The sequence below is a fragment of the Colletotrichum scovillei genome (assembly GCF_011075155.1).
Source record: "Colletotrichum scovillei strain TJNH1 chromosome Unknown Contig00002, whole genome shotgun sequence".
In the NCBI taxonomy this organism is placed as follows: Eukaryota; Fungi; Ascomycota; class Sordariomycetes; order Glomerellales; family Glomerellaceae; genus Colletotrichum; species Colletotrichum scovillei.
In genome coordinates, this window is record NW_023336260.1 from 3,234,308 (window position 1) to 3,260,881 (window position 26,574).

The following is a 26,574-nucleotide window of genomic DNA, read 5'->3' on the forward strand; positions in this document are numbered from 1 at the left end:
TAGTTTATAACATCCATGCCCCTGTGGCGTCATCTTATCTGCATGTTGCGTGCGGAAATCCTACGGATATTTTCCGAGAGATGCTACCTTAATCCCCCTCTATGAGGTTGTCGGACTCCTTTATCGGACTTGGGGAAACATTTCCTCGCCGGTTTGTGTATGTTCCCGACCAGCGAGAAATGCTGAAGATGTGTTAGAAAGACTCGGATATTAGCCGGACTAGCCCCGCGAACACAACGTCGTTGGGTTGGTACACAAGAATCCTGCAGATGATGGAAGGGTGGGCCATGATTCCGCCATCAGTTCTCGGCGCGCTTCAGCGAATAATGTGCAGATGCAGCGACAAGCCAGAAGCATTTTGTACAAGCTCATCACAACCCAAGCATTATATCGCCATATCACCTTCGAGCACATCATACATATTCCCCTAGATCCCCACTGATAAGGAACTCGATACAGAGATGCAGATGGTGAGAATTGCCGGCATCGGGTATTGGATGTCGGCACCAATCAGTTACTTGATTTAAAAGACCACTTCCATTTGAAGCTGGCCCCCAAGTACTATGATGGTTTGTAACAGTGATCGCCGGTTTCATGATGAGCGCGCCGATACAGCCCGAAGAAGTCCGGATTGACCACGATGCAACGGCCGCGAGCCGGAAGCAGCAAGCCAACGCAGCTGTGGCTCGAGCCAATGTTGATAACTTGCGAGATGACCCAGAGGCTCGAGCGGCGTTTCTTTCGACGTTTTCTGCGAAAGAGGAAAGGTCTGTCATCAACAAAGTTGACAAGGCCTTCCTGCTTCTCATCGGCGTGATGTTCATGATCAAGCAGGTAAAGCAATCCTGGAGATTGGCTGAAGCCGTTCGACTCATCGTACTAACGAATTTCCAGATTGACCAAACCAATGCTGCAAATGTCCGGGTATTGCAGGCAGGAGAGTCCCGGAACATCATGAAAGAGCTCGACATGACGTCTGATCAATACAATTGGGTTGGATCCATCTACGGTGTAAGTAACTGCACTGCCCAGTCTTAAGAAGCAACTTGAATAATCGTCATGAAACGCTAACAAGGCTAGATTGCCTACATCATCTTCGAAGCGCCCAGCAATCTTCTACTGAAGCGCATGAGTCCGCATCTTTGGCAGTCCCGTATTTTCCTCACCTGGGGAATCATCACGGCATGCCAAGCTGCAGCTCAGAATCGGCATCAGCTTTATGCTATGCGATTCCTGCTTGGGTGAGTCTCGAGTGCCTGTATGATGTTTAGACCAAAAGCGTGCTGACTACATCCCAGGATGTTCGAAGCTGGAATGTTTCCGGGTATCATGGCCCAGCTGTCTAGCTGGTACCGCACAGATGAGATAGGCAAACCAGTGACCTGGTTCTTTGCCATGTCCAACCTGGCAGGCATCATCGGATCGCTTCTATGCTATGGTATCAGCTACATGAACGGGATTCGTGGTATCAGTGCTTGGAGATGGGTATACCTTCTTGAAGGACTGGCTACCATCGTCTTCTCTGGTGTGGTGTTTCGGCTGTTGCCAGATTACCCCAAGTCACCGCGCAGCAGCCGCTTCCTGACAGAGAGGGAACAAGAGTTTGTAGAAGCCAGGTTGCCGGAGAATGCGCCGCTGACGAACGACCCCGATTTTGCCGGCAAAGAGATTTGGGCAGTCTTGCGAACACCATTGATTTGGTCGTTCATGCTGTCGCAGACGCTCATCAACATTGGAGGATACGCGTTGACGTGGTACTTGCCCACAATTGTTACCAATCTTGGCTTTGTGGGGTTGCCGAGGAATCAACTGTTGAATATGCCTCCTGCCTTTGCTGCCATCGTGGGCTTAATATTTTCTGCGTGGTTCATGTCGAGAGCGTGCATCGTCCGGCCAGCCTACATCATGTGAGTTCCCCTCGAGACTCAAAGTGAGCGCATGGGGTGTTGGTCACTGACAAGAAATTCAGGATTCTTATGTCCGGCATGGTTGTATGCTTCGTTCTCTTCTTTACGATCACCAATCGGTATGGTATCTACATCTCTTGCATCTTGGGAACTTTGTTCTACCAGTCATACTTCATTCCCTTCTGGGCCTGGAGATCTGCCACACTCTCTGGTTCTACGGGGACAGCCTTCACGCTTGGTCTTCAATCGGGTATAGCCCAGCTAGGCGGCGTCATTGGGCCGCAGCTGTTCCAGTCAAAGTTCGCATACAATGGTTACAAAACAAGCTTCGCGATAGCAGCGGCGACAACTATCGCCTCTTTTGTCGCCAACCTATGGACTTGGTGGTTGACCCGGAACACGGAGTATGATGTGATGAGGGTGAGAAGGAAGATATTGAAGGCGCGAAAACTTGGCAAAGTTAACTTCGATGATGATATACGGGTATTTGAGGAAAGGCGGTTTTACGATGGATTCAAACGGCAGGGGGGAGACTATGGTGAGGAAAGCTCGCAAGCTTAGTGATTTGCTCTTCTCGTAGAGAATCATTAGCGAATCACAGCCGCGGAGTGACAAAGTGCGCGATAAGAGATGAGCTCTATCTTTTGCTGACAGATCGATTCAATATCTCAACAAAGCATCTTACTGAAGACACTGCAGCATCTCAAGACGAGCGGACCTGTAGCTCGGTGCAAATATAATCAGCAGACAAAGCTTTTCAGGATTCTAGAGCTCATGACGTCTCGATTAATGCGCAAGTACGTTGCGTCAAGTAGTTGTGAGTTTGAGTTTGATGCCAAAAGTGTGAGATTGGTGGATCAAGGGAGAACCCGTCGAGAATGTGTGGGGGGGGCCACGCCGTAACGTAAATTCTCGCAACTTCACTGATCCTAAAATAACTCACTTCGGTCCTGACTCAACACTTTCTGAGGGGCCTCACATACCAAGTTCACAACCAGTCATGTCGGCATCGCCAGCTCTTGCGCAGCTCTTGGAGAAGGTGATTCCGCAAGGGGACCGCTCGTCTCTTCGCAGCGATGTAATCCCGGCAATCCTCGACGCCATTTCCGGCATCGCGAAGACGCTGCAGGCATCCCAGCACGTCTCACTTGCTGGGACAGCAAACGCCTTTGGTGACGACCAGCTCAACGTCGACGTGCTCTCCGAGAACGTAATGCGCGAAGCTATTGCGAAATGCCCCTCGATCCAGACCGCAAGCAGTGAGGAGGACCCGGTCGAGAAGCCTGCGAGGCCACAAGCGAGCGCTGGTGCAAACGAGATCCCTGCAACCTCAGAAGAGTACACCGTCGCTTTCGATCCCCTCGACGGCAGCTCCATCATCGCGCCAAACTGGACGGTCGGAACAATCGTCGGCATCTGGGATGGGCGGACCGCGGTGGGCCAGTCACCAGTTGAGAAGCAGATTGCGGCCATTATTGGTGTCATCGGACCCCGGACTACCGCCATTGTCGCCGTGCGGATCCCCGGCGCCGACTCCGCTTGCTTTGAGATCGGGTACGGCCCGAACGGTGTGACAGACTGCGAGGTCATTCGGTCGGTCGTCAAGTTGGCCGACGCACCCTTTAAGACGCGGTACTTTGCGCCCGCGAACCTCCGGCACGCGGCGGATGATGAGAGGTACAGCGCTCTCATTACGCGGTTCATCAAGGAGAAGTACACGCTGCGGTACTGCGGTGGTCTCGTACCCGACATTGTGCATGCGCTTGTCAAGGGTCATGGCGTCTATGTAATGCCTGTTACGCCCGGTGTTCTTCCCAAGCTCAGATTCCTCTACGAGCTTTACCCTATCGCTCTGATCATGGAGTGCGCGGGTGGCCAAGCCATTGACCCCACGAATGGCAGGCCACTGCTTGAAAAGATTCAAAAGGATTGCGATGGTAGGGCAGGTCTCATCTGCGGCACGACGGAGGAGGTGAGGATTGTTAAGCAGGTTCTTCTCGGATGAGATGGGGTCATAGCAGATGTATAAGGATTGAGATATTCTTACATGCATGCCTTATCTACCTATATACAGCTACAAACACACATTCGGCCAACTCTCCCGTCTTATTACGCTGCGGTTCCGAAGTGCTCTCCTCCGCTTCGAAGATATTCCTCCTCTTCTTTCGTCATCGATCTGCCCAGCTGCGCATTACGGTGCGGATACCTCCCAAACCGCTCGATCAGATGCTTATGCTTCTTCTCGAACTCCAGGCTGTCTCCGATATAGTCCTCGCTCTGTTTGTCCCCCTGCTGTCGAAACTCCTCTTGCATCTCGCTGACAACTTTGATATATGTCTCGTGGTCTTCAACATGTTCGGAGTGCATTAGCGGCATATAAAACCACATTCGCCGCGCCGGCGCCAACCGGAGCGAGGGGTGCATGTCAGGGCGCGATTCAGCACTCATGAGGCTGCGGAGGACTGCCCGTGCAAGCCGATCGTAATGCGTGTAGATGACGGCCTGGCGTGTCCTGAATATGTTTCGGGGCATTTGATCGAGCAGGAGAACGAGTGCAAGTGTCTGCATGCTTTTGGTTTCTCCGTCCGAGGTGTTGATGCTTTGCATCAATGGACCTGCAATGTTTTCGGCTGCGGCAGACTCCTCTGAAAAGTTGTTCGAAGGCGGAAGAGGGAACTTCTCGGGACCGATAGACTCTAGAGCGGCCGCGAACTCTTTCGTGCAGGTGTCGTCAAAGGCTCGACGGTCTTCCGGCGACCCCTGGCCGAACCAGCGCGTCATTGCTTCTCGTGAGGCAACCTTGGCATGAGGTGCTACGCCTTGAAACCAAACATTGTGTACATGTGAGTATAGAGATGGAGATAGAAGTGTGCGGGGGAGTGTGGAAGTGAAGCCGGCCATGATGATAGTTGAGGCCCAGTTGAACGTGGAATGAATGGTAATTGAGTTAGCAGGAGTTACTGATATGTTTCAATGTTGATTATATCGTCGACAGGCCATCGTCTTAAAGTATGATGCGTCATTTGCCCTATTTATCACCACTGACTCGTCTTTTTCCAATTGCCAAGTATTGAACTAGAGTGCCTTTGGGATTAGACTGGAATTCCAGTACTTTCCAATAGTACGGAGCTAGTCAACCACCGAGCCGTAGGACGCGATAGGGTCTGGTGAGCTGCACTAAATTGCCCTGGACGCGAACGCGCCCACCACATTACTAATGCAATTAACATCGGCCTCCGTTATATGCCGAACGTCAAATTACTGTTACCAACTATTCTCCTGCATCTGCGCGAGCGTAGGCCCCCACCAAATAACTTTCATGATGATTACAACGGTATGGTGGTATCTGCCTGTTAGCTCAATAACTAATAACTGTCAGGATATCTAGCTTTCATCGCGGCCCAGGTGATCAGCTCATGTGAAATATACAGTGTTTTGAGCGTCTCAATTGATCGCTCATTCAGATCTTTGAGGTCCTAAGAATCAAACTGAACTATTGAAGACAAACTACCACGCTAAGCCCTCGGGTACAGCTTTGTCGTTCATGCTAGAGCTCGAACACACACCCCGACAGAACGCCTCATCCTCTTCGGCGGATGATCTCGTCGCTTGAACAGGGCCTCTGCGAGCCGGCCACCATTCCGACCCACGCTTTCTCTCCTCGGCTACATGGTCATGCAGAAGCCCCTTGACCTTTCCAATGACATAAACAACCGCTTCCTCCACATCAGGGTGAAATGGCCCAGTTGTGTAGGTATCACTATTGAGATTGGACTGCGATCCGTTGGCTAGCCATTTGTCCTCTGACTCAACTTGGCTGAAGAAGTCCAGCTTTTCTTTCAACTCTTCTGGAGTCGCCGTTTTCGACCGATAGACTTCGTACCGCATCAAGCTCGTTGTGGCAGATGTGGGTACGATTGACATCATGTAGAAGAATACAGGCCTAGAGACCAAATTAGCTCAGCCTGCTTAAGCACACATGGGAATGACTTTAACTCACGTGAGAGTGACCGAAGCGTTGGGAAACATGTATGTAGGACTGACAGAGCTGGCACGTTGCTCTCCTTTTGCACCGAGGTGTTCAACCCAGTACTTATTGAGACCATAGTTCATCTGTTTATTGCCCTTGAAGAAGGGTGCGAGGCCAGGGTGAGCTGTCGGGCAATGGTAACACTACAGGATCCCCACAGAATCAGTCACAAAGTCTGAGACTCACCAATTATACAGGTCGGAGTTGATTGCACAAACCTCATTGTAATTCTCAATCAATGTTTTCCAATTGAATTTCCCTTCCATTGACCAAGTGTGGTCGTACTCGTAGTTGCTCATGTCGAAGTTCTTTAGCCGGGGCTGTTCGTCAACACCGCCAAATTGTTCCTCCCAGCTAAGCGTCGGCTTTTCGGCTGCGTCTAGGTTGATCCAGAAGAACCCTAGACTATCGATATGGCTGTGCACCTTGTAGAGTTCATACTCGCTTTTGTCAAAGTCCTCGACCTGGTCGAATCGAGGCGCCTTGGCCAAGTTGCCATTCATGCTGTAAGACCACCCTGCCATGGCGTGAGTACTGTAACTCGGAGTCAGAGGCTAAATTAGAGCGCATACCATGATATTTGCAAGACAGCACAAATGCCTTTCCTTCATTCTCATGAACAATTGGAAACGCTCTGTGGCGGCAAATGTTAAGGAACGCATTGATATTCCCGGCACGGTCTTTGATAATGAAAAAGGGGTAACCGGCCATCTCATAGCGAGCGTATTTGCCTGGCTCACTGAATTGGTGAACATGTGAGACTAGAATCCATGATTTACTGAAGATAGCGCGTCTCTCCAGTTGATAGAAGCCTGGCTCACGATACCACGATGCTGGAAGGGTGCTCTGCATGTTGAACTTCTTTGTTGCTCTTGTCAATGGCTAGAAACTGCTTCTTCAACAAGTATTTGGTGTGAGGCAGAACTTTGCTCGTAATTAAGCTGGACTCCATCAGACAAAGCACCTCCATGATCAACATCTCGGGGGCCGAGAGGCCCATCGCAACTCCATCGTCCAAAGCCCAGTGTTCTTGAACTTCTAATTTTAGCGATGTTCGGCCGATGCCCCGCTGATACCCATTGAAAGAAGTAAGCAACAGTTATGCAAGATGTGATTGGTGTTCATCGGATGTGGGATGGCTTAGACAGACTAGTAGTGAATACCATCCTGCGTTCGGACTGCCGGCCGAAGCAGCCGGGACCGCAAGCAAACAGACATGCGGGGTCGCCATGAGGTTGTCCGCGGACGCCGTACGTCATTCAGAGCCTCGACTTCCATGATAGTGGAAACTCGCAAAGGTTGACCCCGCCTTCGAGATGCCTTGGCTAGCGTTCTTAGCCTCGGGAGCTGCGGAGCGCGTAGTTGCCAATCTCGAGCTCGCTATCTCCCGTGCGCAACTGCGACAACTGATGGATTATCTGATTACACACATTTCCAAGCATCCACAGAGGACTCTGCAACAGCCGTATCAATCGATAGAATGCAGGCATACGTTTTTTTGGTGATAGTCACACTCTTTGTGGGAGTGCAGCTCCTGGCAAAGATCTATCGCGGCTTCGCGGCCCCACTCGCATCCGTTCCCGGCCCGTGCTTTGCGCGTTTCACGGACCTATGGTACGCATGGAGAATTCATCAGGGCCGCTTCGAGCTTGATAACATTGAGCTGCACCGAAAATATGGCAAGTCGTCTTGTTCAAGACCTTCTATCAGAGACAAGTGCAGCCTTGTCTCCAAGACTGAGTCGATTTGAAAGAGTTCTAGTCTATATGAGCTAACTCCTCCAAGGTCCAATTGTTCGATATGGTCCAAATAGATTCAGTATCAATGACCCACACGCAGCGAAGGTGATTTACGGTCATGGCCACGCATTTTCAAAGTCTACGTGGTATGACACGTGGGGTGATCCAAATCCGCATCAATGGTCTTTGTTCTCGGACCGAGACGAGAAGCGCCACAGTGAGAATCGACGTCTCTACCAGAGCATGTATAGCATGTCCTCCTTGGTGCACTATGAGAGTTACGTCGACGAGTGCGCGGACTTGTTCTCCGAAAGGCTCTCAGAGATGAGTGGCAGAGGAAAGACGGTAGAGCCTGTTGACATGGGTCATTGGTTCCAGTGTTACGCGTTCGACGTGGTTGGTATGATCACCTACTCCAAGAGACTTGGATTCCTGGACCGAGGTCTTGATGTCGGAGCGGTGATCAAGAATCTCGAAAATCACCTCTACTACGCGACTATGGTAGGAGTATACTCGTACCTCCACTCCTACTTAGCACCCATCAGGAGTCGGCTAGGTAAACGGGGTACTGGCAGGCAATTCATCGTCGAGTTCACCAAGGGTTGCTTGGCAGACCATCAGGCAAAGCCCAAAGCAGTCGATGCTGAGGATACTTCGCATCTCTCTGAACAGTCTGGCACCATGGACTTTCTCTCCAAATTTCTCGGGAAGCATTCCGAGGACTCATCAACGTTCTCTCAGTACCATGTTCTGGCGGGTTGCGTATCAAACATGGTTGCAGGCTCAGACACGACCGCCATCAGCCTTAGCGCCATTTTATATCAGCTTCTCCGGAATCCTAAAGAGTTGAGCAAGCTGCAAAAGGAGATTGACGAGTTCTACTCCCAGAGAACTGGCGATCCTCGGCGAATAAACTTCCAAGAGAGTCTGAAGCTGCCATACCTCCAGGCAGTCATCAAGGAGGCATTGAGATTGCATCCCGCGACTGGGCTTCCCCTCGAGAGATTTGTTCCCGAAGGAGGGGCCACTATTGCCGGGAAATTCTTCCCAGCCGGGGTATGCTAAAAACATGATAGCATTATACACTGTTTGACATTCACTAATCATTGTTAGACCATCGTGGGCATCAACACTTGGGTTGAGCACCACCACCCATCCATCTTTGGCGAAGATGCAGCCTCTTTCAGACCGGATCGATGGTTGACTACAGATACCGATCGTTTGTCAGCGATGAACAGACACTGGATGCCGGTAAGCCACCTGTAGAAGAACTAGAGACTGCATGTTCCAGTGCTGTCACTGACAAGCTGATAGTTCGGCCTGGGATCACGAACCTGCATCGGAAGACACATTTCCATCTTGGAAATTTCGAAATTGATGCCCAGACTACTGCATGAGTTTGATTTTGAAATTTGTAGGGACGCTCCCTGGGTTACTAGGAACTGTTGGTTCGTCAAGCCTGTAAACTTCCAGGTCCGAGTCAATGCACGGCGATCGCAGGTCGGTAAAGTTGGGGCTTCCTAGGCTTCTGACAGCTTGGACGCCCTTTGTAGAGCACCTGCTGATAGGTGATCCTGGCATGGGAACGCCGAGAGGTGACAGTGAACGAGTGTGTTCTAATTGAGTCTAGTAAATCACAATACAAGAATTGAAGTCCCAAGATTTTCCAAATCCTCATGATGTGATATCTCCAAAGCATTGATGTGCCAAACGAATGAAATCCTTCCCGAACCCCGTGGCTATGCTGTGAATTTCCAACGCCGTCGTGTTTCGCCCGAAAAGCTCGAGCAGCAAATAGTTCCTTTTTCGCTCCATCGCTTATTCTACTATTCCTACATGCGACTTGTCCGGAGTCTTTGAATCTCATCCTGTTTTTGCATCAGCGATCTTCCAACTTCCTTAATCTCAGGGCGCACGTACTGGCGAGAGATCACGCGGAGCCCGGATCACGTAGGAGTTTTTTCTTGACTCGAACTCGAATTGGTGGGAATTGAATTCTTCTTTAAGATAACGGGAGAGTCTCTCCGGGGCGATGGAAGATCCAGATATCCTCTGGCATCCTTGCTGCTTATTCCGACGTACATTGAAGCTGCTATCCATTGTGTGCTGCTGTTGTTTTCTTTTATGTCTTTTTTTTATTTTATTTTTTTTCCAATGTCAGCTAACGGATGGTGAGAGCCAAAGAGGAAGATGGACGGGTTTGATTCTCGGTGGAATGCGCCTACACTTAAGGGCCGAGGAGGGCTTGCAGCGTTTTACTCCTACCAGGGTATGATTGGTTGACTCAAGCTGATCACTCATAACATGCTGCAAGACTGCATCAATATCTGCAGGTTTTTGGTGCGGTTGCCTGATCAGAGCCAATCACCTGGTCCCTTCGTGTGGTTGCATGTTAAGCTGCATTCCAGAACGCTTCTGTCGAATGAATTCGTTGACCACTTTCTGCTCACACCATCAACATGAAGTGGAATTCCCGCCCAGCAAGCTAGACCAGGTGTCAGCTGTAGGCTTAGGGTTCCTCGTCGTCGCATCCACTTCGGCCTTTGGAGATGCCTTCGCGCACCCATCCACTGCAGCGATGGGTGAATCCACTTCCACGTCAACATAGCTCTGCTTCGTTCTGAAGAAGCGGTTCTTAACACATCGTGACTTCCAAGGGTGCACCAAAAATCGTTCCCTTGCTCCTTTCCACGGCTTCTTCTCTTGCCCAATTGGTATGTCATGAGTTCCGGGTTATGGGTACAGTACACGCGCGTCTGCGCACATGCGCAGCCTTCTTTTCCCCCGAATCTCCAGGCCCCTCTAACACCGGCTTTCTCTTTGTAGGCACAGACTTACAGCCTGCATGTAAACCCCGCCAGTCCACAGCCTGCCGCTGCCCTGGTCAGAGCCCGTCCATTCTGCATCGTAATCGCTGCTTACACCACTTGGAGGCCATAAAGTTGATAATCGACCATTCCTCTCTGGGGCATTACTTCGTGAGGCTGGCTGTGCAGCGTAGATGCCAGACTCGCCCATTAAAACTCCCTTCTCTTCCACTAGGATGAGGCATCGTTTCCAGTTTGACCACACGATCTTGCTGCTCGAGGCTTCCTAGCTTGATACTTGCACAATTCATCTTTGGTGCTACTAATGAAGCGTACCACTCCGCAATGCCTCCGGAATACCATCCGAACATACCCAGCGGCCCCAGCCCCAATCGCCACCCTCGCACATTGAGCGAAGACCTGGCTTACCTCCATCTAGGTGGCAACATTCCGAAAGTTGTCGTTGTCAGTTGCAAATTGGGCCCTCTTCTGCCATTTAAGCTGCACGATGTCCTAACACGAATTACAGGGCGATGAGCACAACCCTGCGCTTGACGCTATTCATGGGAACCAGGGACTCGATAACGTGCCAAAAGAACGCCCAGCAGCACCTAGCGAACAGACCAGTGTCGGGAACCGAAACCCACCAATCCGCTCGACAGACCAGGCCCAAAGTCCCCCCAGCCCTTACACTGGAGTACCACTAGATGAGCTTCTTCGGAGCCATTACCAGCCCCATCCTCACCCTGAAGTAACGGAAGGATACCTCCCGACTGGCCTTTTGGAGGAACTGGTTGGTCCTGAAGCAGTGAAACAAGAACTTGCAGAGGCTTTGGACGATGACTCCGATATAAACCGCATTGCTCAAAGGGTATGCGAGAGCTCTCCAGGGAGTAGGTGTTATCGACAGATCTTTGCGATTCTTTGCCTGATTGAGAGGGTGAGCTCTATCGGGGAGTTTCTAGACCCTGTAACCGGAGTTTGTGATTCAGATCTGCCTCTTCAAAAAGTCGATTTAGGCCAAAGAAACAAGGTTGACTTGCGAAAAAGAAAAGATCTCGACAAACCCTTGGGATGTTTCCAAGGTTGGAAACATAATTCACTGAGGTCTTTTGATGACTGGCAATGGACGCTAAGGGTTCCATTTCTCAAGGGTATCCAAGGAAGCGAGGCCCAATATCGAAAGTTTGATGATCGAGTCATACTCCCCTTGACATACCAATCTGACCCCAACGACGATGGAGCAAGTGGTGGATTCAGTGAAGTATTCAAGGTCAAGTTGCATCCCCGCCATCACGACTTCAATCAAAACGGGGCAGATGTAAGTACTCATATTTTTATGATAATAGTCAAGTTACTTTAAGAGCAGAGTCGGGAACTAGAGGTGGAATCATGCCAGGTTTGCTGATCAAAGGCTAACACCAAGCTGGCAGTGCTTTTTTGCTCTGAAGAGACTTCGATCCACAGATACGGCGGCCTTCCAGCGAGAACTTCAGATGTTGCGGAAATTTGAAAGCGAAAACGCCCATGAACACTTGATTTCACTGCTCACAACCTGGAGTCAGAAAGGTTTCTTTTACTTTCTTTTTCCCTGGGCCGAGTGTGATTTGGTCAAGTACTGGGAAATTCATAGCGAACCAGACGTGGGCGAAGACCTCGTCCGTTGGGTTGCGAGGCAGACTGCTGGCATGGCTGCCGGCCTTGCCAGGATCCATGAGTACCCAGGAAAGGTCGATGGCAACACTGAGAATGCCGTGAAGTACGGTCGCCATGGAGATATAAAGCCAGATAATATTCTCTGGTTTCGAAGTTCTATGGGTGATCCGGGAAGGCTCGTGATATCGGACTTTGGATTGGGCGTTTTTAACAGCAAGAGAAGTCGATCTAATATTCCCAACAACTCTGGCATAGGGCGAACGCCTACTTACCGGCCCCCGGAATGCGATATTGAGGGTGCTATGATCTCACGATCCTGGGACATTTGGACTCTGGGATGCGTCTATGTCGAGTTCGTTACGTGGCTGTTGGGTGGATGGGAGCTGTCCGAGAATTTTGCCGAATACCGAATGACGAGATCATCGATATGGGGCCAGGAGTTCAAGTCCGATATTTACTTCGACATTGTACAGGTTGTGCGTATTGCATCCGATGACGACACCTCCTTGAGAAGTATGGGTGCCATGGTAAAACCAAATGTGACCCGAGTATGTATCGTTCTACAGCCGTTACCAGACAGAAACCCAGACTGACGAATCGTAGTGGTTTGACGGGCTTCATAATCATCGAGATTGTACTCAGTACACCCATGATCTTCTAAAGTTCGTTCAGAACAGAATGTTGATCGTCGAGTCAGCGGTTAGGAAACGAGCAACTTGCAAGGAAGTATATGAAGAATTGCGACGTATTCAAAGGCGATGTGTGGAAAGCAAAGCTTACTGTATCGAGCCTGTGCCTTGGCCTCTACCACCATCCAGTGAAGAGTCACCTGCTGTCAAGATCAGGCTCAACGAAAATGCGCTGGATACCATCAGAAAAAGCCATCCGAGGCTTCGCACTCATCAAGGCCGCACAGAAGAGCCGCCGAGGGCGAGGGTGGGACACGGGGATCAACTTCTACAACCTCCAACAGAGAGAGTATATTGAGCGACTACGGAAGCCATCGACCCATAGATAGGTCTGAAATGCAAGAACAAGAACGCCACACGAGTAAAAAGACATGTCCTGCTCAAAATATACCTGGAAAAGTTTTCTTTGTCACTCATCCCCTTCTCGTCTCACGTGAGACCTGCCTGATGCTCGCATAGTGGCCAGGTCCAGAAGAAGATCTGAAGAGATTTCGCTCTTCCTTCAAGTGCCAAAAAAATCAGCCATGTTGGAACTCGAATACATAGTTCTGCTCGTTGCTTACTGGTGTGAGGGACCGCGGCAGGTCAAGGTTCCATTTCCCTCGTGAGAACTGGGTGATTCGATTTTAGCACACGAAAAGCACAATGAAGGAGAGCACAATTTTAATTGTCTTACTCGAACTCCAATATCATCTCCTGAAGCGTTCGGGAACAACTGTCTGAGCTTCTGATGGAGCATTGTCTCATCGCAATATCGACCACTAACAAATTCCTTCGTCATGATTGCTTGGTGAACAACTCCAAAAGGTTGAGTTGATCAGCGAAACGCATGACGGGCTGCATACTGACAGTTTTGTATGGCCTACCTGTCGGAGTCCTCTTCCGGGGCAGAGTTCATAACGAATCAGATTATGCCTCGTGTTAGCCAGTCGGCGGGGAACCACGCTCGTCAGGCTGCCCGAATGAGGCGAGCGAGACTCTAGGCAAAGGCAGTGTTAGGCACAGACGTGTTACATCTCGCCATCGATATGCCGACAAGTACTGGTTTGGAGGGCGACGTGAAACGATCATTGGAGACATCTTGAAGTCGTTGGCATCATCGCATACTGCTGTCAGCCCGCAGCGAAGCCTACCTCTTGATTTGCAGTATTTCCAACCAGGCGGAGCATCTATCTTGGCACGCCAGGGTAGCATTACTTCCTGCGTTATACTGATTAGCTGCTTTCTATCATGAGAAGATTGGTGACGGAGCTTTTGACCTGCAGGAAGAGTGGATACTTCGGAATCTCGACCCCTCCTTTGCATACCGAAGAGCGCCTTGGGCGGAGTTCGGGCTCCTCTGGAGGGGTTGGGCTGCTTCGAGATGCCTCGTTTCATTCTTCACATAGGCTCGTTTATGTTGAAGCTTTCATTGTAGGAATGCGGAGAAATTCGGATGTTGGCAAAGGGTCGAGGCAGTTCTCCAATGTCATTAGGGCTGTTGACACAAGAGGATGCCGGATTAAAGTACCGTGTTGTTGCCAGTCTGAAGAAAGAATGCAGCTAATACCACCCTCAGGATGATCCAGTGCTTGTCCATTATTCATTACATGGAACGGAAGCTCGCCACATGTATAATCTACCACCACAACTACCCACCTACCTTTTTAATTGAAGCATGGACTGGCTTCTTGATGGGTCATTGCTGAGTAATAGTGAGACCGATCTCGCCAACGTCTTTGAATATGAGCCAAGATCTGTCAAAGTTGTCCAATTAGACGACGAAGATGGGGTGAGGTAATTCATTGATCAATACTCAACAAAAAGCTCACATTATTGTAGGAACCCAAACAGTGGAAGGTGAATGATGAAGGTTGGAAGGAATGGTTTCATGAGGTTTGTGGCCGTTTGTCAGCCTCAACCCCTAGCTGGTTGCTCTCAGACTAATAAAAGTCGGTGAAAAGAACCACAGAGACCTTGAACAGAGCTACAAGCCCAAGGTCACTGTCGTGTAAGCTCTTCGTCAATGAGTATAATTGGACTGGGATTTGAAGAGAGTGGCATTGCGAAAGGCTGACACTATCTGTTGCAGATTTGCAAGACGAGCCAAGACTAGCCCGTCAGCTTACCAACCCAAAACCATCCGCTCTCTTTCTTTTTCCCACGAGACCTTCAGATATATCTGCAGCAAGCTGATGATTCATAGTGGAATCTCTCGGACCATCAGCCGTGGAGATGTGGCAAGCTTTTGTTCGGGAGATGTGGCTATGGGTGAGCTTGAAGAGCCAGCTATCGGTGGGTTCACACCAAAGTCTACTAGTCTTAGTAGACAACACACCGTCATATTCTAAGCCCTCGAAGTGTATCACAGCAGGACCTCCATGGCATGGGATGGCGACTTAGCTCTTTCGGTAACACACCTATCAAAGACAGGTTCGACGAACGCTATCGTCTTCGGCACCACTGCTGAAATAGAGGATGAGATCATTGGCAGACTCTATTGCTCATCAAGCGCCTTGTCACACCCATTCCTACTTCCGGGAATCTTCACTGAGCTAGAGAGAGAGAGACAGCTAAAGCGGCTCGTTGAGGATACACAAGGCGAGCTGGAAAAAGCTACATACTACTTGGGTTCCGAGGAGGAAAGCGAAAGTGACCAGGCTGCTACCCAGCCAATCATTGACCTTTGGCTTGACACCACGGAGCTCCGAAATGGTCTATTCAACTGGAAGACACAGGTGGAAGAGATGCTACTTCATATCGAAGGAATGGCCGAGAGTTACTCAACATCCAACGTCACGGATGGACGTTCGGCATTTGCTTGTGCCGATACCAAAGCAGATCTAAAGCGGAAACAAGCAAAAGTGAATTCTATGATCAGAAACCGACTGAGATCGATAATAAACGAGTATGAGGACACTATAAGAGACTGTACTATGAGGTTAGACGGGATGTCGATGGCGACTCAGCTCGTGAGTTTGTTTATACTCAGCTTAATCACACACACTCTCGCCACAATATCCCACTAACTCGTGTACAGTCTCATGCAAGGACCAACATGCAAATTGCCCTGGAATCCAAACGAGATGGAAAGCGAATGCAGAATATTTCTATTTTCTCCATGGTATTTTTACCCAGTATGTTTGTTGCAGTAAGTCAGATCCTTGCCACTGCCTGTTTGGTATCTTTCTTGACATGTCTTGTGGTCCGGAAATGGGAAATCTGGTCATCGCGGCAAAGTATTCTAACGTGATAACTCCTAAACCAGACAGTTTTCTCCACGGACTTCTTTAACTGGTTTCCCAAAGAGAAGGAAGCTATGATTTCGCCATACATCTGGGTTCTAATTTCATTTTGTATCTGTCTGAGTATTCTAATACTTGGTGGATACTATCTTCTGTCTACTCGTCTGATGTGTCTTCGCGTCGCTCACTCGAAGTCACGGAAGTGGTTGTCAATGGTGTGATATGAATGACCGTACCTATTTGGGTTGCAAGTTGTCAAAGTTCAAAAATTCTGGCTGTACGTTCTCAGGTTCGAGCCCTAGTTGTAGACAAGGCGCGGGATGAGAAGTGTCCGTCAGCAGACCTGACGGAAGTAGATAAAATACTTGCTAAAGTCACTACAATGGGAGATATGACCCTATCCAAATGCAATTGAACCCAAAACGTCTGCACTTGTCTCATCTCAAAGGCGTCTGCACTGGACACCTGTGTATACTTCATCAAGTTAGCTCAGTCTTGGATCATTCGTCATTCTACTGAACGATGCCGGCGTCGGGACTAAACAATTGAACCCTTCTCTGCCTGCGCGATGGGCATGTCAAGGGAGACAGACTGCGCACTCTCAAACGTGACGTTGGTAACTGCGTCATACGCTCGCAGTTGCGTGCGCGCCTTTTGCGCACCAGTTCTCACCAAAGTTGCAATCGTCTCGGATCGAGGCAGAAAGCGAACTTTGAAAGGCAGTGGACGGTTGACCTGAGACACAGTGTACGCATCTGGATCCAAAACGACCTCGTTGCCCTAGATTAAGAGTCATTAGCTCCTGATGAAGACAAAACTCAGCTTGGCGATAGCCTACCTTTTCGTCTACACCCGGACGGATCTCGAAAGCCCAGAGAAGAGAGACGATAGTGAAGTACAAGCTTTGTTGGGCCAATGCTTCACCGCTACAGACTCGACGTCCCCATCCAAAGGTATTGTGCCCACGTTTGTTAGGATATGCCGGTCCATCAAAACCTTCCATAAATCGTTCCGGCCAGAATCGATGCGGTTGGGGGAATTCCCGCGGGTTTCGGTGCATGGCGTAGAGATTTCCGATGATCGATGTTCCCCTTGGAATGAAGAAGCCGTTGTAGATATCATCTTCGGTGGGTGCATGGGGAGGCCCGCCAAGAGCAAATGCAGGCCGCCATCTGAGCGTTTCATTGATGACTGCCGCCAAATACGGGAGACTGTCTTCGTCGGACCAGTCGGGATAACGATCACGGCCGACGATACGATCGATTTCCTCGTGCGCCTTGCTTTGAACGTCTTGATTCAAACACATAGCCAGAACAAAAGTCAGCATGGTGCTAGTGGTAGTGTCAACCCCGGCGCCGATAAAGTTGCCTGTGAGGTTGGAAATTTCGACTTTGCTGAGGCCATGTTCCTCCTTCTCTTTCAGTAGTCTCTTTGCGAAGTTGTCTTGTACCGCGTTAGATCCCTCATCGGAAAGTGCGTAAAAGTACTTGTTCGACGTTTGGGCTAGCTTCCTGAGTTGGTTTGGCAGCGGGTTCAGCCATGCCGGCATATCAGCAAGAGCAGGTATGGCCTCGGTGTATGTCTTTCCTGGGAAGCCGAGGTTGGCGCTACCGACATATGCTTGAGCTACCTTCAAGACTGTGTCTGATTCGGTCCCGATGCGTCTGCCCCAGGCAATAATGGATACAATCGATACGGTAAAGCGTAAGGCACTGTCAACGAATCGATCAGGTTTCGTCAGACAGTCTTCAATCAATATCTTCGCTTCGTTGGCTTGAGAAGTACGATATGCCTGGACCACCTGGGCGTTGGCAGCAGAGTGCTACAGGGCACGATTTGTCCATGTCAGCAGCTAAAATCACGAGCGGAAGGAAGGCTTTGTTAGAACCACTCTAAAGAGGGATACGACTTACAGTCAAGCGACGGTGTACACGCCACTGCTCACCATATGCAAGTCCCGCTTGATTGAATTTGTTGAGACCAAAGATCTTTCCGGTGAGTGTCTTTACAGGTCTAGATGAGAAGATGTTTGCCCGTTTGTCGCAGAGGTCAGACATGGACCAAGCATCGTTGCAAATGACAACTGGGGTGTGTCCGTCCCAGATTGTAATGATGGGAGATTGATACCTCAGCGACCATTCTTCAAACTTCTTCCACTGTCTGCTGCTTGGTATGTGGAAGATGTTGCCAAAAAGCGGTAGCGGGAATGGCCCAGGTGCCATTCGTTGTCTGAGCCGCAAGATACGGATGTAGTCTACGAGTACGTAAGATACACCGAAGGTCAGAGTGACCACGACGAAAATGGCTGGTAAGGCGACAATAAACATGGTGTCTACCAAGTTTGTGAGATTCGCATAGAAAGAGTGGGTAGAGTAGATGGTGATGAGATATGTAGGGGCCTTGTAGTGGCGAGCTTCGATTTTCCAATTTCACTCCAGTATATGATAAGATTTACAACAAGTATCAAGCTATCGTCACGTTAGAATCAGACGTGAGCTGAGAACATCATTATAAGTGTGAAGACGCATCCAAAGATGCCATTTCCTTATCGTTAGATAGCCCAAGCCCCAATGGCTTGCTGCGTCTCGTCAATCTCGACCTATCCCAGACCCAGCTTGGCAGCTTCGAACACATGACGACACCCCCGGGGTGTGATGGGAGCTCGGTAAATACATGGACTATGAGGGGTCCGGAAAACAGTCCCGGCGTCATACTGTGCGCCGGCCGAAATGTTACGACCACCCCGCCCAACCCCTCTTCACCGGGATTTTAAGGTGGAACATGACGGCCAACACTGTGGAAAAAGGAAGGGTCTCAGTGTGAAATGTAGGCATTTTAGTCACTCGCAAGTCAACAGATCTGTGTGGAACGTGGCAAACCAGGAACATATGGTTCTATCATGGCAGTGATGTTTTCAATTACCATGATTGTTGTGTGATCAGAGCCTGCGGGGTTTACTAAGTACACAAATCAGGATTCCTAAAATGTGTATACAGCATCACAAATGCTATTCCCTCAATCTGTTACTTCTTCTGGGAGTATTTCTTCGGCACAGGAAGAGTTGCGTAGTTCGACATCGCATCCAAATGCTCCTTCGGCGAGATCGGCTTGCCCTCTTGCACGTATGTTCCCAACAGCTTGAAGTAGTTGATGTAATAGGCCGGAGTGTAAGTGTTGAAAAACTTGGCCTCCTGGTCAGTCGGGTTGCTGAACGTATGCGGTGCCCGAACAGGGACCGTGACATAGTCGCCCTCTTTCGCGTCGATGGTGTCCTCGGTGCCATCGGGCTTTGGGATGTGGTATCGAATGGTGCCTTTGGTCGTCAAAAAGGTCTCGTCATGCATCTCGTGCCAATGGGCTGGAGGCCCTTTCAAGCCGGGAGGGAGGGTGAATTCGGCGGCCCCGATACGATTGTCTGCAAGCACAGATACGTTTAGCTCTCTCTTTATGAAACCAAATCTACACCCTTTTTGCGGATATAACTGCAGATATCATCCAGCGGTAGCTCACCTGTGCGGGATCCATCTTCCAAGACGCGGCAAGTGATAAGTCCTAACTTGATGACGTCCCCGGCTTTGGCAGGGACGAAGTTGACTGGAATTCCGTCAGTTGGAATATCGCGGCCGGGACCGAGCTCGACATCATCATCTACATCCATGGTGAAAGAGATTGGAAGAAGCCTCGGAATTGAGAAAAGGTTGTACGGTATTTGTGTGCCTCAACAGTTAGTTTTCTTACACATTTGGTCGCACGTTGAAAGTTCAGCAGAAGAATTGGAGATGACGTGACGTTATATGCATTCTTCGTATCACCAAGGTAACTCCATTTCATTTTTAATTGCAAAAGCTTGCACATAACGCATGAATGTCAAATGCGTGGTTTGGTTTGCTTGACAACGGGGGAAAACCCGAGCTCCGTATTTGCGGATGCAAAGTTTAATCTCATCGGCCGTGTTTTCCACTCGTCTGGCTCATGTCCGCTCTGGTCCGGCTCGGTGGACATGGGCCCGACGCTGACCCCTCACATCCTTACCTGGGCAGCAACACAATTGCTGAGAATTTTGTGTCAAAGCCTTCTAATTGCCGTACGTTGCGAGGGTTTCCTTTTCTGAACGTAAATATAGACGTCAGAGCCTGCAGAGCCATCGATCGATATTCTCGGCTCTCTGACGTGAGCTACTCGACCTCACAGTTCAAGAAGTCGTTTTTTCGTCTAGATTCAAACACATCTCAACTAAAGAACATAAGTTTTCTTCCCGAGTTCCATCATCATGTACTTTGAGCCGGGCAGTCAGCCGGGAGGAATACCTCACAACCTTCCCCATGATCCGTTCAAGGCATGCGTTGTTCCTCGGCCAATTGGCTGGATATCGACAATCTCAGCAACGGATCCGAAGACGCACAATCTGGCGCCCTATTCCCAGTTCAATAACCTCACATTCGACCCACCCTATGTTATGTTCTCGGCCAACCAAAAACCGGACCAGCAAAGAAAGGATACTGTTCTCAACGCGGAGCTGACCGGCAAGTTCTGCTGGAACCTAGCTACTTGGCCCCTGCGTGAAGCTGTAAACATCTCGGCTGAGCAGGTCGCCTACGGAGTGGACGAGTTCGACCGCGCAGGTTTGCAGAAGGAATACAGCCGCGCGCTGCCAGGAGATCCTGTGCCCATGGTCAAGGATAGTCCGGTCAAATTTGAATGTGTATACCATACCACTCTCAGACTACCCGCCAACCCTCCCATGGGAACTGTCGATGTCGTCATCGGGAGAGTCATCGGAGTGCATATCCGAGATGATGTCTTGACCGATGGCAAGCTCGACGTCAGCAAGACACAGCCCATTGCTCGCTGCGGCTACTTTCAGTATACGGTAGTGCGAGAAACATTTGAGATGATTATCCCGGGGATGGATGAGGCTACGCACGCAGGACTGGAGGGAAACAGTGCGATTCACAAGAAGGTGAATGTGTTAGAGAATGGTTCGGATCATCCGAATGGGGTTTCAGTTGGATAAATGTTGTGCATTCGAGAGCATGAGAACTATTTGAGTTAGAGGCAGCACACTTATCTTGCGATAATCAAGTTATTCCAATGAAGCAATCGACAATTCGCAGTACGCGCATCATAAGTGCCTAGTATGTGATATTGTTCATGTGGTAAGGCGTAATTGCTGGCCGGTAATCACGGTTCCGTTTTCTTACGACAGTTCATTAAGTTATCACATCAAGATGGGCAACGTGAGACGTAGGCCACATTCAAGCGGATAAATTCATTCTAAGCTCTAATCAATCCAGAGAATAGTTTTCAAGAAAAGAAAAGTCCTGAAGATCCTGAAACTCTTCGGCTGAGAACGTTGTTTCATCGATCATCATAAGGTCCGGGTGCGGCAACACACCAGCAATCTCGTCGAACTGATAGCTGCTGATGCTGTGTATATTCTGTGAATTTCCTTGTTCTGGTGTTGTCAGATCCCGTTGCAGGGCGACGTCCGTAGTGGTGATGGGAGGTGTTAAAGGACCTGGAGCATTTGTTCGGGCCACCTCCGGAGCCTGAACTAGTTGTTGAGGCCGGGAGCTACTAGACTCCAAGGAATTATAGGAATGGGAAGGCTTCGGAAACGAACTGCGTGAAGAGGATGGAGCATGAGACGTTGCCGATGCCAGTGAAAATACCGAGGCTTGCCCAGTCTTTTCCGAAGCCGTACGCGAGCCCCTCCTTCCTCTTCTATCCAAGGCCTCTTGTCGAGCATATCTTGCCTTTCCTAGCTGTCTGAGAACAGACCGCCATTGTTGCGGCTTTTGACCACTCAACAATGAGGGAGGATGCTCCCACCTCAGCACGATGGCTTTTTCAATTGCCTGCCATGCTCGCCGGGAGCCCTTGCAAAGAGGATCCGTTCGAAGCCAGTGAAGGACCAGAGAGAATGCATGCCACTGAGTGTAGGAGCTGAAAAGCCAAAGCCAAGGACGCGTTCGGGGGTCAGTCCGAAGTTTGCAGTTGAGTTCTATGACTTCGACAGCGACGGCGAACAATCGCTTGCGGGTTGGCTCTGTTATATCTTTCGAATCCATATGTGGGTTGATGCCATGCAGCCTAACTTTGTGGAATAGCATCCTCGTCAGGACCATTGTTACCTGTGATGGGTTTGGTCAACACCAAGTGCTTCAGCTTCACGCTCATACTTTAGCTAAGGGGTGGCAGACGTGAACAGCCGAAAACTCACCCAATGCAGTGCATTTGTTGCCGAGTAATTTCGAAAGAACTTTTGAGAAAACTCTTGCTCGCAGGAGTCGATCCAATCGTTGCGCTCTTGCTGTGACATTTCGGCATAGCTCTTTCTCGTGTTTCCACAGGGCTTTCTCGAGTCCGCCATGCAACGGTACATGCTCGTGATTTGGCATCGGGCTAGTGTAAATGTCATCTCCGTGATACCTCTAGTTTCGGGTGGGTACTCGAGCATTGCCGGATACAGCTGTGTGTCATTAAGATTGCGCGGTGGCTGGCTATCGAAGCTACTCATTTCGAGTCTGTGAAAATAGTCAGCGAATTACTCGACTGGGCATCTGCGACAGTTTTAAGTATTACAAATTGTATTCACCCGAATAGTCCTCGGCCGATGGGGCGTCCAGAACTGCAATCTGCCACCAAAGGCGGCGTCGCATTTCGATGTCGAATGTTGAGAGTCCGAAAAGACTGCCTTCCCTGTGAATGCCGAAATTCTGAGCGAGTCTAACAGCCAACCCTGAAAGGTTCCAGGAGAGCCGAGGTTCATGATGGCGCAGGAAAATGAGGTACAAGACTAGTGCCTGCAATGGTTGTATATCCCCCGTATGAATCAGCATGGCCTTCGAAAGCATTGCTTCTACCTCGTCCCGCAAGACGGACAGGACCCGGGCTTGTCCGCTCTGAAATAGCTGGCCGCACTCTTCTTCGCCTAGGCTTGTTACCGCACCATAGTAGATTGATAGCATGATACAACGGGTGCCGTCTTCGAAGTCCACCAAGCGATGCCCGGTCACTGTCTGCTCCAGCGACGGGAAATGAAGCAACTTGGTCAGCGGCTCAACTCTTTCTTTGTAAATGCCCCACAAGTGCAGTTTTTGATCGCCAAGTATAGAAAGAATCCTTCTCTTTGAGCTTGTAATTTCGTTTTCGGAACTCAAACTTTCCGGTTTCTTCGAGCACCAATTGGAGAAAGGGTTAGAAGCGGTATCTTCGAAGTCATCGTCGTCTGAGCGATCTTCGTCTGTCGCAGAGCCGCTGCTGATCTACTTATCATTAGCCGAGGATGCGGTTTGATGTTGTGCATTATCTGACTTCACTTTTACAATCCTCCCAAAACCATCGTCTTACATAGGTGTCCCTCCCAGCATCGCGAACGATCCTGCCATCACTGCCACCATGGCTTGATGTTACACTTTGCAACTCGGCACTGGGTGGGTTTGAACAACCTGCTTGGACTCCCGGGCCCATCGTTGGACTGAAAGACCCCAAGTTCGTAGCGTCGATGTCCTCAACCATAGGCGAAGGAATCGGAGACTGGGGCCGTTCTCGATCACCTCCATCGTTGTGTTTGTGGGGGTGCTGAGGATCTACGGGATCCTGCCTGTCTCCATCTTTCGGCTCCAAAGTTTGGACAACTTTCTCTAGTCTTTGAAGCATTTCCACTAGCTCAGGTGTCATAACCATCTGTGTCTGGCTTGTTTTAGCGGCAGGGAATACGCATTCACCCCCGTACTTGACACAATTCCGACATGGTTTCTGCTTGTCACACTTGACTTTCCGTTTGCTACACAAAAGACACGAGCGCCGTTTTCTCCCTGCATTACTTGGTTGTTTGGGAGGAGCAGCGGAAGCAGTTGTAGACGGTCCATCGGTAGTCGACGGTTGATTTGAAGACGTTTCGATGTTGTCTGACATGTTGTCGGGCGAAGGTGGTAGGCATTCGTACGTCAACAGGAAAGAAGGGCTTCGGACTGAAGATGAGAAGTAGATGCCAACTTGGCTTAGAGAAAACCAGAACCCGGAGACCCGGCCGAAAACGATTCAAGGTCTGTCATTGGGCACCTTACTTAGGTAGGCAGCGCTCAGAGAAGTCGGATCGAAGTGGTAGCTGAGGCTGTCGGCCGAAGTCGCCGGGCAAAGCTATTGACTTCCAGCCCCACTTGAAGTCAGAAAACCACATTTAGACTCTCAGAGATGCAAATAGAACAGATAAAGGACCATCGAAATCAGTGATAAACTCATGCAAAAGTAGTCTTCTAGAGTAGGTTCGACGAATGATCGACCCAGCAGTCCTCCAGACCACCAGCCTACTGCGATTGAACCTCTATACACAATCAACTCTTTTCTCGGCAGTGCAAACTATTGATCCTTTCAAGATGAAACTCAGCTGCGAGGAAAGCCTAGTATCTTTAACCAAAGGAGGCTCACCGAGCCTTCCCGGTATTGCCCTGGCTGCGTTCAACAAAGATGGCGAGTAGACCCCGCCACTAAGGAAAACCGAGGGATTTCTCATTAATAGACGATACAGAGATTCTGTACAGCCAATGCCATGGAACCAAAAGCGCAGAAATCAAAGAACAAATCACTCTTGATGATGCTTTTCGCGGATTTTCTTGCACGAAGCTGATTACAACAATCTCCGTACTGCAATGCGTCGAGAAGAAAATGATAGGTCTCGATGACGAGGTTGAAACTATAATGCCCGAGCTTAAGGACCCCGAGATCATATTGCCAGACTCCAGTACATCCTTCAGGCTCGAAAGAGCCAAGAACAAAATAACGGTTCGGCACTTGCTGACCCACACCAGCGGCATATCGTATGACGCCATGCATCCACTGCTCGTAGCATGGCGACAATCAAGAGGTGAACAGCCCTTAGTGATGAGTGGGAGAACCATCGAAGCTTTCTCACTCCCGGTTCTGTTTGAGCCTGGAACTAGCTGGGTCTATGGTGCTAGTTTGGACTGGGCTGGAGTGCTCGTGGAGAGGTTGAGCAATATGAAGCTGGCGACTTACATGGAGGAGCATGTGTTTAGACCTCTTGGTCTCACGAACACGACACTGCACATAACAGAGAGACCGGATATGCGGAAACTACTAGCTCAAATGTTTCTACGAACCGAAGAGGGAAAGCTGGCCCCCATCCCTTCACCTTACCCGGAAGATGCACAGGAAAGCTCCGGTGGGATGGGGCTCATCACTACTACGTCAGACTTTGTCAAAGTCTTGACGGACCTACTCAAGGACAACCCAGTGCTTCTGAAGGCCGAGTCGGTGACAGAAATGTTCACTCCTCAGTTTCATCAAGGTACCAGTCAATACGAAGGGTTGATCAAACAAGAGGTATGCCTAGCTCCCCACTCCATGGCGCAGCAGCCAAGCTTAGCGCCCCAAACTCTGACACGAAGGACCGATAGGCTTTGCATAAACAACTGACGGGGGACGACACGGGAAGCCCCGGAGTAGCATTCGGACTGGGTGGTATGGTAATCAAAGAGGATACGCCTAACCTCCCCGCAAAATGTCTGACATGGAACGGGATGCCTAATATTGGGTGGTTTGTCAACCGAGAAAGTGGGCTTGGGGCTGTCTATGTGAGCCAGTTGCTTCCAGCGGGAGATTCGAAGAGTGCAAAGCTTCTCGGGGAATTCTGGCGACAAGTTTGGGTTGATCATCTTGCGGGGCGTTAACATTACTTGAAAGAGAGAGTACATGTACTAGACATGAGGGAAAAAAATGGGTAAACAGGGTTCAACGTATGCAATGGTCGATTTTAAGGGACTACGAGTTTCTAAGCCTCTAGGTCTAAGAATTTGGTCTTAATTTCTTCGCAATCCATTTGTTATGATGATTGAATAATTCATTGCCAACTTGACTCCCTCTGCGTAAGGTGAACCACGCGCAATATCTCCCTCTTGAACCAACCAGCCTGAACATTCTCATTCGATAATGATCAGACTTCTCAGAGGGGAGTTCTTTTCGGACGCAAGAATGGATGAATCTGAGCCTTCTCAATATCCCAGATCTTCTCCTTGACCAACGGATCATCCATGAGTCGCGCTAAAACCCGCTCCCGTGTGGGCGCAAAGACAAGCATGGCACTGCCCGTGATGTGCGGGGTTTGGCCGGGGCCCACGGGCTCCGCCAAAGTGGCTCCTGCGTTGACCAAATGTTAGCTAAACATGGATTTGGACGGCATTGATGAACGACGGCCCACGGGGCAGTGGATATCCCACCTCCAAACACCCAAAAGCCTTGAGGATCTGTTTTCATCCGCTCAATGTGTTGTCTGTTTCGCGCCGGGATGTCAATTCATAACCTGTTCTATGAGTCTGGGCTGAGACATACGGGAACACTGCAGCCCTTCGGTCTTTGGCCTCCGGGAAGTCTGGGACGTGTATGAGCCACTCCGAGTTTCCTATCTGCGGGCTTGATGATGTCTCCATTGCTGCCATGTTGTCGCCCGTGTGAATATCTCTCTAGCTTAACATGTAGCAATATCCATTGTCCGATTTGG

The 26,574-nt window shown here is 49.8% G+C and overlaps 13 protein-coding genes across 13 annotated transcripts; 7 read left to right on the forward strand and 6 right to left on the reverse strand.

Annotated features, from left to right (window-relative positions):
• Positions 1-597: 597 nt before the first annotated feature.
• Positions 598-2,468, forward strand: HER10_EVM0009769 (high-affinity nicotinic acid transporter; the record flags this gene model as incomplete). Its single annotated transcript, XM_035479245.1, has 5 exons — positions 598-834; positions 895-1,011; positions 1,081-1,241; positions 1,299-1,907; positions 1,970-2,468. The coding sequence occupies 5 exons, from the start codon at positions 598-600 to the stop codon at positions 2,466-2,468; spliced, it is 1,623 nt and encodes a 540-aa protein (XP_035337568.1).
• A 412-nt stretch (positions 2,469-2,880) lies between these two features.
• HER10_EVM0012225 (fructose-1-6-bisphosphatase) lies at positions 2,881-3,912 on the forward strand (the record flags this gene model as incomplete). The annotated part of the gene is made up of 1 exon (XM_035481623.1): positions 2,881-3,912. Exon 1 carries the CDS (start codon positions 2,908-2,910, stop codon positions 3,910-3,912), a length of 1,005 nt encoding a protein of 334 aa, XP_035337774.1. The 5' UTR covers positions 2,881-2,907.
• Positions 3,913-4,016: 104 nt separating this feature from the next.
• Positions 4,017-4,808, reverse strand: HER10_EVM0011367 (uncharacterized protein; the record flags this gene model as incomplete). The annotated part of the gene is made up of 2 exons (XM_035480800.1): positions 4,017-4,537; positions 4,652-4,808. 2 exons carry the CDS (start codon positions 4,806-4,808, stop codon positions 4,017-4,019), a joined length of 678 nt encoding a protein of 225 aa, XP_035337708.1.
• A 606-nt stretch (positions 4,809-5,414) lies between these two features.
• HER10_EVM0006981 (uncharacterized protein) lies at positions 5,415-6,789 on the reverse strand (the record flags this gene model as incomplete). The annotated part of the gene is made up of 4 exons (XM_035476549.1): positions 5,415-5,850; positions 5,908-6,080; positions 6,156-6,454; positions 6,510-6,789. 4 exons carry the CDS (start codon positions 6,787-6,789, stop codon positions 5,415-5,417), a joined length of 1,188 nt encoding a protein of 395 aa, XP_035337326.1.
• Positions 6,790-7,357: 568 nt separating this feature from the next.
• HER10_EVM0011631 (cytochrome P450) lies at positions 7,358-9,200 on the forward strand (the record flags this gene model as incomplete). The annotated part of the gene is made up of 4 exons (XM_035481058.1): positions 7,358-7,616; positions 7,723-8,732; positions 8,790-8,927; positions 8,991-9,200. The coding sequence occupies exons 1-4, from the start codon at positions 7,418-7,420 to the stop codon at positions 9,198-9,200; spliced, it is 1,557 nt and encodes a 518-aa protein (XP_035337726.1). The 5' UTR covers positions 7,358-7,417.
• Positions 9,201-10,773: 1,573 nt separating this feature from the next.
• Positions 10,774-13,126, forward strand: HER10_EVM0000773 (FAD binding domain protein; the record flags this gene model as incomplete). The annotated part of the gene is made up of 4 exons (XM_035470541.1): positions 10,774-10,948; positions 11,013-11,804; positions 11,917-12,687; positions 12,743-13,126. Exons 1-4 carry the CDS (start codon positions 10,829-10,831, stop codon positions 13,124-13,126), a joined length of 2,067 nt encoding a protein of 688 aa, XP_035336837.1. The 5' UTR covers positions 10,774-10,828.
• Positions 13,127-15,002: 1,876 nt separating this feature from the next.
• On the forward strand, positions 15,003-16,273 carry HER10_EVM0003022 (uncharacterized protein; the record flags this gene model as incomplete). Its single annotated transcript, XM_035472711.1, has 4 exons — positions 15,003-15,102; positions 15,169-15,779; positions 15,848-15,958; positions 16,076-16,273. 4 exons carry the CDS (start codon positions 15,003-15,005, stop codon positions 16,271-16,273), a joined length of 1,020 nt encoding a protein of 339 aa, XP_035337018.1.
• Positions 16,274-16,589: 316 nt separating this feature from the next.
• HER10_EVM0005661 (uncharacterized protein) lies at positions 16,590-18,379 on the reverse strand (the record flags this gene model as incomplete). The annotated part of the gene is made up of 3 exons (XM_035475267.1): positions 16,590-16,832; positions 16,891-17,874; positions 17,966-18,379. The coding sequence occupies 3 exons, from the start codon at positions 18,377-18,379 to the stop codon at positions 16,590-16,592; spliced, it is 1,641 nt and encodes a 546-aa protein (XP_035337225.1).
• A 696-nt stretch (positions 18,380-19,075) lies between these two features.
• HER10_EVM0009170 (uncharacterized protein) lies at positions 19,076-19,710 on the reverse strand (the record flags this gene model as incomplete). Its single annotated transcript, XM_035478669.1, has 2 exons — positions 19,076-19,467; positions 19,563-19,710. The coding sequence occupies 2 exons, from the start codon at positions 19,708-19,710 to the stop codon at positions 19,076-19,078; spliced, it is 540 nt and encodes a 179-aa protein (XP_035337517.1).
• Positions 19,711-20,322: 612 nt separating this feature from the next.
• On the forward strand, positions 20,323-21,066 carry HER10_EVM0006218 (flavoprotein oxygenase; the record flags this gene model as incomplete). The annotated part of the gene is made up of 1 exon (XM_035475810.1): positions 20,323-21,066. The coding sequence occupies one exon, from the start codon at positions 20,323-20,325 to the stop codon at positions 21,064-21,066; it is 744 nt and encodes a 247-aa protein (XP_035337269.1).
• A 1,567-nt stretch (positions 21,067-22,633) lies between these two features.
• Positions 22,634-23,714, reverse strand: HER10_EVM0004420 (C6 transcription factor; the record flags this gene model as incomplete). Its single annotated transcript, XM_035474068.1, has 2 exons — positions 22,634-23,320; positions 23,370-23,714. The coding sequence occupies 2 exons, from the start codon at positions 23,712-23,714 to the stop codon at positions 22,634-22,636; spliced, it is 1,032 nt and encodes a 343-aa protein (XP_035337123.1).
• Positions 23,715-24,938: 1,224 nt separating this feature from the next.
• Positions 24,939-25,747, forward strand: HER10_EVM0008075 (beta-lactamase family protein; the record flags this gene model as incomplete). Its single annotated transcript, XM_035477610.1, has 2 exons — positions 24,939-25,400; positions 25,475-25,747. 2 exons carry the CDS (start codon positions 24,939-24,941, stop codon positions 25,745-25,747), a joined length of 735 nt encoding a protein of 244 aa, XP_035337418.1.
• A 272-nt stretch (positions 25,748-26,019) lies between these two features.
• Positions 26,020-26,503, reverse strand: HER10_EVM0001496 (ycii-related domain protein; the record flags this gene model as incomplete). Its single annotated transcript, XM_035471241.1, has 3 exons — positions 26,020-26,213; positions 26,294-26,346; positions 26,406-26,503. The coding sequence occupies 3 exons, from the start codon at positions 26,501-26,503 to the stop codon at positions 26,020-26,022; spliced, it is 345 nt and encodes a 114-aa protein (XP_035336902.1).
• Positions 26,504-26,574: the final 71 nt, after the last annotated feature.